General features: G+C 41.7%; 1 protein-coding gene across 2 annotated transcripts in view; it reads right to left on the reverse strand.

The window, feature by feature from the left end:
• MTNR1A (melatonin receptor 1A) overlaps positions 1 to 11,151 on the reverse strand; it is a 207,759-nt gene extending 196,608 nt beyond the window's left edge. The window contains exon 1 of one of the 2 annotated variants that reach the window (XR_007914560.2): positions 10,790 to 10,923. Coding sequence is in view for 1 of the 2 variants with exons in the window: in XM_051833612.2 (XP_051689572.1) it covers positions 10,790 to 10,982 (193 nt within the window). In the remaining variant the exon portion in view is untranslated. Of the gene's footprint in view, positions 1 to 10,789 lie in introns of both variants that reach the window. The other variant, XM_051833612.2, reaches the window with a different exon arrangement.
• Between the last annotated feature and the right edge of the window lie 242 nt (positions 11,152 to 11,393).

The raw sequence follows: 11,393 nt of genomic DNA on the forward strand, positions 1-11,393 counted from the left end.
TAGACTCTCCCATCTGAGCCCTCCTTTGCTGCCTGTCTCCCTGACCCTACTTGTGTTCCTAGCTCTCCCATCTTTCTGTATTTCACTGTGGCTCCAGTTATTCATCCTGCTTACTCTCGCTTTCTCTATATATATAATATATATATATAAATATAATAATCATATATAAATATAAACATATGAATATATTTATATATATATATTTTTTGTATGTTCCCTCTGAAAAATGGCCTCTGGAACCAGATATATTGAAGTAACAGCCTGGCACTGCCATTTTGGAGCACCTCAACAAGAGCATCCAGAAGTTTCTCATCTCCAGCATGACAAATTTACACTGAAGTCACTGCGATATCACAGAGAGGCCTCAGATTTCAGGTCAACTTGATTAGCCAACCTATTGAGAGGTGAAAAAATTACAGTGCTAATTGAGAAACTATCATTATGAAGAGGAGTAGATGATTCCCTGACACCAACGATACCATGCTGAGTTCTATGCAGGCACAAATGTGCTTAAAAACAAAAAATAATTACCTCTTTGATAGCCTAGAAGCTAAAGAAGTGTATGAATTTCATTTTTTGGAAAACAAAGAATTTCTGTTTTGCAACTTAAAAATATGTAGGAAAAGAAGAAAACTTAAGGCACCTAAGACTTTACTCTTAATGTTAAATACTCATTATTGTTTATAAAAGGTGCTAATAAAGAATAAATTCCAGAAACTCTACTGAGATTTAGAATAACTTCCAAGGCAAGTACTTTTCCAAGAATGTATTTTTAAAAGCAGAACCAACAAATGTCAGTAAGAACAAATAGCAGGAGTTTTAATCCAGGACTATTTTATCTTTGGTTAACTTTCAAGCTTGCCAAGAGAAAAATGACTCTGAAAGCTAACAAAACTAAACTCAATCTTATCCCTGATTAATTTAGTGTCCAAAACTGCGACCAGGAATACTTTCTTATGAGATGAATAGCTGGAGGAACTGAAGATTAGAACAATCATACATTTGGAAGTATGAAACTAATGTCCAAAGTTCCAGGGGATTCTAGTTGGCAAATTTGTAAAATGTCCTTCACAACCAGAGCAAAACAGTCATAATACCATAAACAATAGGTAAGCATGCAAGGAGGAGAAATTAAAACAGCTCTAAAAGTAAAAACATTGTTTGATTCAACAATTTCAAATGTTGTGGGAGAGCTTCAGGAAGAAAACAACAACAGTGCTAACAAGAAATCCATCGGATTGGAGATTGTATTAAGCATGAACCTTGTTGGCTTGAAGTCATATTCTATGTCTGCAATACCTTTTGAATGGTGGCTATGCTAGTTCAAGAAAGTTTTTGGAATGTCTAGGGCTGATTCACCTAAAACTTGGAAACAATTTGGATGTTGAAATAATCAGCCTTGGAATCTCAGACCTACTTGCTGTGGGGTGGTAATGGTTACTACAAAACAGACAAGTGTGTAATATTTGCATAGTGTCACAAATGACTACTAAATCCTAAACTTTCAACTTCTGGCTGCATTTGATTTCTATCATTTGTATTGTCTACTTTTTTTAACAAAAAGTACACTTAAAAGAAATGAACATTTAAAAATAAATACAGGGGGGCCAGTGCTGTGATGTAGTGAGTAAAGCCACCGCCTACAGTGCTGGCATCCCATATGGGCGCCAGTTCGAGTTCCCGCTGCTCCACTTCCAATCCAGCTCTCAACTATGGCCTGGAAAAGCAGTACATGATGGCCCAAGTCCTTGGGTCCCTCCACCCATGTGGGAGACCCAGAGGACGCTCCTGGCTCCTGGCACAGCCCCGGCCATTGTGGCCACCTGGAAAGTGAACCAACGGATGGAAAACCCTCTCTCTCTCTTTTTCTCTTTCCCTCTCTCTTTCACTTTCCCTCTCTCTCTCTCCCTCTCTCTAACTCTGCCTTTCAAATACATAAATACATACATACATACATACATACATACAGGGGCAAGGGTTTGCCTTGCAGTTAAAATGCTGATGGGGATGCCTGCATCCAATATCACAGCACCTGGTTTTGAGTCCCAGCTCTGCTCTGAATTCCAGCTGCCTGCTAATGTGCTCCCTTGGAGACAGCACGTGATGCCTCAAGTAGCTTAGTCTCTGCCTCTGTGAGAGACTCCGATTGAGTCCCTGGTTCTTGGCTGCAGCCTGGCCCAGCTCCAGCTGTTGCTGTCATTTGGGGAGTGAACCAATGAGTGGGACTTCTCTGTATATCTCTCCCTCTTTCTCAATTAAATGAAATACATTAAATTTGAAAAAGTGACATAAAACAATCTAGAAAGAGCTAGTTGTATAATATATTATATAGCTATAGAATACATAATATAATATTATCATTATTTATATAATACTTCAAAACTTCAAAAAGATAGATATGTGGATAGGTTGATGGATGGATGGATAGATTGATGAACTGAATCTAAGTTTATCTCCTCACCAAATATGTGAGATAATTAGTATTAACTCCTTTGGACAGATATAGAAAAAGAGGCTTAGAGAAGTTAAGTAACTAGATACAAAACACATTACAAATACAGATATTTCAGAAATAAGAGTCAACCTGGGTTTTCAAACTTTAATTCCTGTACTCTTTCCACTGTACAATATGGGCTTGTGTTCTGGACTGAGAAAAATTGATTAATTTTCTGTGAAATTTTGGGTTTTGTCTTCCTTATCTGCCTGAGGAGCTTGTCATATGGACAAATACAGAACAATACAGGAAAGTTCTCTGAAAACTGTGAATTGATCTGTGTGCATAAATACAAAGCACTAGACACTATAAAGAAGAAAAATGTTACTTTTCTTTTTTGTAAAAGACAGATATGAGGCCAACAGCTCTCTGGGACAAGTATAACACAAAGTGCTATCGCAACAGAGACATACTTTCATATTTCCAAGCTTAAAAATATTTCAAACACAAATTTATAAATAATTTTTTTAGTGTAGGATTGAAAACCTGATTCAGGAGTGGGCATTTCACTGAGCAGTTAAGATACCACTTGAGACACTCCCATCACAGAATGTCTGGTTTGAATCCCAGCTCCTCTGCATCTGATCCAGCTTCCTGCTAATGTCCACACTGGGAGGTAGCAGACGATGGCTCAAGTCCTTGGATCACTGCCACCCACATGGTAATGGTAGACCTGACTTGAGTTCTGAGCTCTTGGGGAATGAAGCAGTAGATGAAGATTTCTCTCTGTGTGTGTGTACGTGTGTGTGTGCACATGCGCATGTGTGCATGTGTGTCTGTGTATGTCTGCTTGCCTGACTTTCAATAAAAATTAAAGTACATAACTTTTATTAAATAATCTAATTCATGGTGGACATTTGGCATACTAGTTGAGACACCACTTAAAACACTTACATTCCATACTGGAATGCCTGGTTTTGACTCCTGGATCCATTCCTGATTCGAGCTTCCTGGTAATGCTCACTCTGGGAGTCAGAAGGTAATGGCTCAAGTACTTGGGTCCCTGCTAACCCACATGAGGGACCCAGATGGAGTTATAGTCTCTTTACTTCTACCTGGCCCCCACTCTAGCTGTTTTAGGCATTTGGGAAATGAACTAATGGACAGAAGGCTCGCGCTCGCTCATGCTCTCTCTCAAAATAAAATAAAAATTTAAAACCTAAACTACTTATAATTTTTTTTAATTTTAAAAATCTATTACTTAGTTTTATTTTATTTGAAGATCAAAGAAACAGAGAGATTGCCCACCCACTAGTTCATTTACCAAACGCCCACAAGAGCCAGGGCTGGGCCAGGCTGAAGTCAGGAGCCTGGAACTCAAACTGGGTCTCCAGATACTTTAGCCATCATTTCTACCTCACAGGATCTGCATTAGCAGGCAGCTGGAATTGACAGCAGAGCTGGGACTCAAACCCAGGCATTTGGTTATGCAGCATGTTAACTGTTGTATCAAATGTTCACTTCGAAACTACTTTTATTTGAATTGGAATGTTCACCAAAGATAGCTAGCAGTTTCTTCATAATCAATGATACATTAAACAATTAGAAGGATGCCAAGGCTTTACCTTGACAGGTTTAGATTTACAATGTAATGTTAAGACACCATACCACGGAACCAGAACTCTGGTAAAGCAGGTTACACTGCCACCTGTAGCACCAGCATCCCAAATGGGTGCCAGTTTGAGTTCTGGCTGCTCCACTTCCAATACAGCTCCCTGCTAATGTGCCTGGGAAAGTAGCAGAGGATGGACCAAGTGCTTGGACCCCTGCATCCATGTAGGAGACCCAGAAGAAGCTCATGATTCCTTGCTTTGGCCTGGTCCAACCTTGGCCATTGCAGCCATTTGGGGAGTAAACCAACAGATGGAAGATTCACATTTTCTTTCTCTCTGTCTCTCTGTCTCTCTGTCTCTCTCTCCTTCTCTGTAACTCTGCCTTTCAAATAAATAAATAAATCTTTAAAAAGACACATATCACACTGCTGACATCTGCCCCAAGTGCTCAGTTTCAGAAGTGAGATTTTTATTGCTGTTCTACCTACTTTATATCTGATGCCCGTGGGTATTAAGTACATCACAGCAAAGCATCACTTACAGTGAGAAGAGATTAGTATAAGAGGCAAAAATTAGGCTTTACAGAACAGTAAAAATTCCTGAAAGGATAAAAAATCCAAAAATACTGTTCAAAATGCACAATTTTTAAAGTTTTCTTTTGTGATTGGAGCAATGCATTGATACTTTGTTCTTGTTTGTAAAGATCCCAGACTGCACTGGTCTTCAAACCACCAGTAAACCATAATCACTTTTATGGCCTCAACACAGACATCTCAGATTGATGTTGTAGGGTGATTATTTCAGAACTGTTCACAGCATAGAGAAGAGTTTATTTTTTATTCCCCTTTAAACTCCTAAGTATGAGTGATGTGCTCAAAGTGTGTGAGCCTTGAGCCCTGCTATACTTTAGCTATGTATTGTTGCAAACAGAACAGCTGGGCTGGCCACCTGTTTAGGCTGTTCTTCTCAAGTGGTTACAGGTCTAGTTGCTCACCTTGGCCCTACCAAGGGCATGAAAGTTCCCTCACTCCGGAGACTGGGTCACTTTCACACAGCATTAGCTCATGCTGAGTATCTCCACTCGACTCACAAGAACCTGCATTATTTCTCAGGGTACCAATCCCTTACCTCTCAATCAGGAAATCCCACCAAAGGAGGCTTGAATTATTCTGTGTAGTTGGTAACCTCAGACTCTTCCTAGTAGAAAAACTACATGAAAATTTTTAAAACTTATAAACATTCCTTAGGAAGACAAGCAGGTAAACCAGATGTCATAAACATATAATTTTTGCTAGCAGAAATACACATGTGAGAATGGAATCAGATAATTTAGGACTAGTGAAGCACACATTTCTAAGGATACACTCCTAGATCTAGGATGCCTGTTATCATCACACATGTATGTTACTGTGTCCACGATCCTCCCCACTTCTAGGCAACTTCAAGCCTTATGACTTCCAACTCTGTCATGAATGTAATGACTTTAAAAATCAAAGCAATTGAGTTAGAACTGCTAAGAACCTCACAAGTCCTGCACAACACCATCATTTTTCTGAAGGGGAAAGCAGTCCAGAGAGACAAGGACCCATCTACAATCCCAGATCCACTCAACAAAATGTTCTGAAGACCAGAGTCTGGATTCATTCTGTCGACCAGCTCTTTTCCCACTTCCCTACAGTACTGGCTATGCTTGTCCCCAGCACAAGAGTACTCCACTTATGAGCACCTGCATAGATTTACACTTGTTTCCATTCTGTCCCTGATGAAGATTCCACCTTCATCTGTATTTGCCCTGAGCCCTCTCCTGACATCTCTGCAGCAGCATCTGGGGTTTCCTCCTGGTCTCTCTTACATTTATCACTCTGTCCCATCCTCACAAGCTCCTAAGAAGATGTGAACTCTGAAGCCAGAGTACATTAGGGTACTTCCATGACCTCCTGGGTTCCAGGTCACCCAGCAACTCCGAATATTATTTCTGCTACATTGTTCTGTATGATTTTTGGGTTAGAATAAGACCCACAACACCGTAAGATACCCTAAAAAATTTACAAATGAACTTCTGGAATATAACATGCTTGTAAACTCAATGCTGTCTTTTCTGCTGGTGTACAACAGACGAAAGTAGCAAGATACATTAAGTGTGATCTGTACTGAGACAGAATCCAATTATAGAGATTGAAACATATTGGAGGCCAATGAATAAGAAACAGACAGTGTGAGCAATGAAGAGAAAAATTAAGGGAAGAGAAGAAAGGAAGGGAAAGGGAAGACAGGGGAAAGAGGAGACAAAATCCGAATAATGGTGAACAGAACGGCCAAGGACCCAATCAAGTATCCATGAACTCAGTCTATTCACCATTCAGGGCGACTGGGGCCTCAGTATTGATTATAGATGATGAATGGGTCCAAGGGTAATGGATAAGGCAGTGCTTGAGCATTGGACATAAGCAACAAGTCGACCAAATATAGGCCATCATTTGCTCATGATTGGTAAGAGAAAAATCAAGTTAGTAGTCTTTAATTTCTCTTCAATCCCTCATGTATGTCATTATAACAACAGAAACTAGACTAAAATAATTACTGACAGTTTACCTTGCTGTCTGCCCAGATTAAAAATAAGAAACTGCTTTAAATGAATATCTTTCTGAAAGTACATTGAACCAGTCTTCTTACACAGAACACACTGTACATGACTGGACCTTTCTTTCCTTGATGCACTGGGGTCACAATTAATGAATAGATTTTTATACTCTGCCCTTTTTAAGAGCAGTTAATGGTGAGTAGGGTTATGCACTTTCTCACAGTGTAACTGCAACATGTTGTGCCTGTTCAGTTCTTCAGATCTGCTTTAAATGAGTCTATTTCAAACATGCAGTTGGTTTACCATGTGCTATTTTGCTAAGTGTGTCATCTTCCTTATAATTTCATGTTTACAATCTATATGGACCTAGACCCTAGCATCATAGTTTGGTGTAACTAAATTAGAACAAATTAGCTACAGTGAGAGCTTCCTAATGTCCATTTTTGGATCAATATCCTACAAAAATAAAGGTTAGATGGTCAGATAATTGAGGCAAGATATTATCATATTCTTGTTTTGTATCTTCTTCATTAAATGTTTTACTCAACCCTAATGTACACATGAAAAAGCATACAAATCATAAGTTTATAGCTCAATGGTTTGGAATAAACTGAAAGAAAAAAACCCACAATACAACATTACTTGCAGGGTAAGTTTTTGGTGCAGTAGTTAAGAGGCTGCTTGAGATCCCCGTGTCCCAACATCAGAGTGCCTGGATTCATGGCCTAGCTGTACTCCCCAGTCCAACTCCTTGTTAATGTATACACCCTGAGATGCAGCAGCGACAGCCCAGTACTTGCCCCTATCACTCATGTGGGAGACCCAGATTGAATTCTAGCACTGGCTGTTGTAGGCATTTGGGAAATGAACCAGTGGACAGGAGAACTCTCTCAGTTTCTGGTTTTCCAATAAATCAAATGCACAAATAAAAGCATTTAAAAAACACTATCTGCTTTAGCCTTTTCAAAGTATTTTATATGCATTAATTCACTGGATAATTAACAACAATATGATGAGGCTCAAAGATGAGGTTATTCCATATTTAACAAATGGAATGTGGAAAATGAAGTTTATGTAACTTAATTGCTTTCTCGAATCAGAACATAGATAGCAAGGATGTAATCCTGGTGTTCCCCTGAGGAATATTCCCATTAGGCCATGGAATGTCCTCAAAAGAAGCATTGCAGTAGGACCAGTTCTAACATCCCACTTTGAGCAAGAGCAGAACAAGCATTCCGCTAGCACCTAAGACCCTACTGGTTGTTTGGAGCCTGTGTCTGCTCTGATTGGCCAGTGCCCCATTAAGCAGGCTGTTAAACATTTTTAATTTCTTCTTCAGGAAGCCCAATGTGAACATATTCTCATGAGAGGAGGAGGAAGAATAACTAACTGAAATTAAATCAGAATTCCAAAAGAAAGTACTACTTCAAAGCTGAGTTGGCTGATCAAGTCCTCACCCTGACTGTTGATGAGCAACTTAATATGTTATCCCTCTTAGTATTTTTTTTTTTGGTTGTTCTACTTAATACTTTTGGTTGAATACTGTAATCAACACACAATTCTTCTTAAATGCTGAAACTTAACTGAAAAGTGATCCCTGTTAAATATAAGAGTGGGAACAAGAGAGGGAAGAGATGTGCAATTCGGGACATGCTCATGCTGACTTACCTCAAACGGTAGAGTTAGAAACATACCAGGGGATTCTAATTCAATCCCATCGAGGTGGCATGTACCAATGCCATCTCACTAGTCCCAGTGATCAATTTCTGTTCACAATTGATCATAATGATAGGACTAAGAACCAAAGGGATCACAGAAATAAGAATAGTGTCTGCAAATACTAGCTGATGGAATCAAAAAGGGAGAGAACGATCCAACATGGGAAGTGAGATACACAGCAGACCCATAGAATGGCAGATGTCTTAAACAGCACTCTGGCCTCAGAATCAGCCCTTAAGGCATGCGGATCCGGCTGAAATGCTCATGAGACTATTTCAGGCATGGAAAGCCAAGACACTCTGGGGGAAAAAAAAAAAACCTAAATGAAAGATCTCCACGAGTGAGATCCCAGTGGAAAGAACGGGTCATCAAAGAAGGAGGTACCTTTCTCTGAAGGGAGGAGAGAACTTCCACTTTGACCATGGCCTTGTCTAAATATGATCAGAGTCGGTGAACTCAGGGGGCTTCCATAGCCTTGGCAGCTCATGACAAGAGCCTAGGGTGATTACTGACGCCATAAACAAGAGTGTCAATTTGTTAAGTCAACAACAGGAGTCACTGTGCACTTACTCCTCATGTAGGATCTTTGTCCTTAGTGTGCTGTACATTGAGATTTAATGCTATAACTAGTACTCAAACAGTATGTTTCACTTTATGTTTCTGTGTGGGAGCAAACTGTTGAAATCTTTACTTAATGTATGCTACACTGATCATCTGTATATAGAGAGAATCGAAAATGAATCATGATGTGAAAGGAAGGGGAGAGGGAGTAGGAAAGGGGAGGGTTGCAGGTGGGAGGGATGTTATGGGGGGGGGAGCCATTGTAATCCATAAGCTGTACTTTGGAAATTTATATTCTTTAAATAAAAGTTAAAAAAATTTAATTAAACCAAAAAAAAAAAAAAGCTGAGTTGGCTTAGTGTTTTTAATCTTGGATTTTCTATTCTCTTTTTTTAATCTCTTCATACACAAAATTAAAATAAACCCAATGGAAATGGGAGGAACTAAACAATCATAAGAACTTTTAATAAGCATCCCCAAGCTCATATTTGAATTAAGTATCTCTATTCCTATTTTGAATTGCCATCTCTTCTAGAAAGCCTCAGATGGTTCATACTGCAACAGTGATCCATTTGAGTAAAAAGCGTCTTTATTAAAACAAAAAAGTCCTAATGCCTCACAGATGAAAGGTCATGGAGGATCTCCCGGTCAGCTTCAAGAATGCAGTATTTTATAGATCCTCTTCTCCAAATGCTGCTTAAAAATCAGCTGAATACAAACTAGTGTGAAAGGAGTACCTTTCAAAAAACACAAGAAGAGTTGTTCCAGGTATTTGAACACTTTTTTACTGAAAGTTACTGCAGGACTCAAACTTCCCAAGTGACCAAGAAGCAGGGTGAGCTCTGAGAGTCAAACGTGCTAGCATCAAAACTCCTAGTCTATGTAACCAGGCTACGCCCTCAGTTCTTCCTAGTGGGTAACCTGCTTTCCACTACAGAGAATGACCAACACAGGATTCGGTCCCTTAACTCATGACCAAAAGGGGGGTGGGGGGGGGAGGACTGTGCTACTCAAAAAGGAGGTAAACAAAATGAGAGTATTTACCAACTACCTGGTTAGAACAAAAAGGTCGCTCTGGGAAGATATATAAAATGCATGGATCCTTCCCCAACTCTACCCAAAAGTTTGCCTGGATGAGAAACCAGGTATCTACTCCATCATCATGTTGTGGTGTGCACATCCTGTGTCATGGGGAAACTGTCCACAGGTTCCTACCCAGGATAAATCAGTTCCAATTCGTCACTCGGAGGGAAGAGCAAGTGTAACTCAAGCACAAAATTAGCTTTAGTCCCACGTTATATTCATATGTAAATGTACCCTTTCCTACCACCGCAGATGGAAGCACTTACCGTATCCCAACTGTCTCTCTCCTTTTCTCTCTCCCCCAGTCTGTGTGTGTGTGTCACAAATAAATAATTAAAAAAAAATACGTATCTTTTTTGAAAACCTAAACTTGTGTACTTGGAGGAGCAAAGCCACTTTGCAAGGGACCTACAGTTCCTTCTGATTATACGCCAACAACGGACAACTGCTGGCAACGAAATGAGGCCACTGCTCCTGCACTGGCAAACTTAAAACATCTTCACGTTATCTCAATAAAGTTGAGTGAACTCCGTTACCCTGGAGCAGCCGTCGGTTGGTGGATCTGACTCGAAAGGGCTTCTTGGGAAACTTTCTGCAGCTGTTCCCAGTGTCGCTCAATCTAAGAACCTCAGAACTTCAGAACGGGGGAGCCAGGGGACGGGAACCAGGGACGCGCTGGCCCCTGAGGCTGAGAGAAGGGTCGCTGCTGGCCAGGGTCTCTGCTCGCGACGGCCTGGGTCTGTCAGGAAACGGGACGGAACCGAGGGGCTGAGGCGGGCCGAAGCCGGGGCGCCCTACCTGCGTTCCTGAGCTTCTTGTTGCGATACACAGACAGGATGACCAGCAGGTTGCCCAGGATGTCCACCACGATGGTGAAGATGAGGATGAAGGCGAGCGTGGAGGCCAGCCAGGAGGCGCGCGGCGGCGCCCCGTCCCCGCCGCCCGGCGCCTGCTGCGAGGCGTTGAGCAGCGCGCTGCTGTTACCCTTCATGGTTCCCCCCTGCCGGGGCCGCCTCACGGCCGCCGCCGGACCATCGCCCCGCCACTTTTTATGGCTCCCCTCAGCCCTCGCCGCGCCACCTCCGCCCCGCGGCCACAGCCTGGTGGCACCTGGGGTCGGCGCGAGGCTACTTGGACTCGCGGGCCCCCGCAGCACGTGCCAACAGCGCCCCCGTGCGGAAGCCCGCGCCAGCCGCAGGCGCCCGCAGGGCCAGGGAGGCCGCAGAGGCCGAGGGATCCGCCGCTCCTTGCCTTCTTCTCTGGGGTGGAACGTTGAACCCAACAACGCAAGACTGCAGGCTGGGATCCCGACTCGGGCCCAAGTGAGCTTCTTAGCCACCATGTGCCCCAGTTTCCGAATCTGAAAAATGGGAATAAAGTCGTATCTAACTCATCAACCTCA

The sequence above is a fragment of the Oryctolagus cuniculus genome, chromosome 2 (assembly GCF_964237555.1).
Source record: "Oryctolagus cuniculus chromosome 2, mOryCun1.1, whole genome shotgun sequence".
In the NCBI taxonomy this organism is placed as follows: domain Eukaryota; kingdom Metazoa; phylum Chordata; class Mammalia; order Lagomorpha; family Leporidae; genus Oryctolagus; species Oryctolagus cuniculus.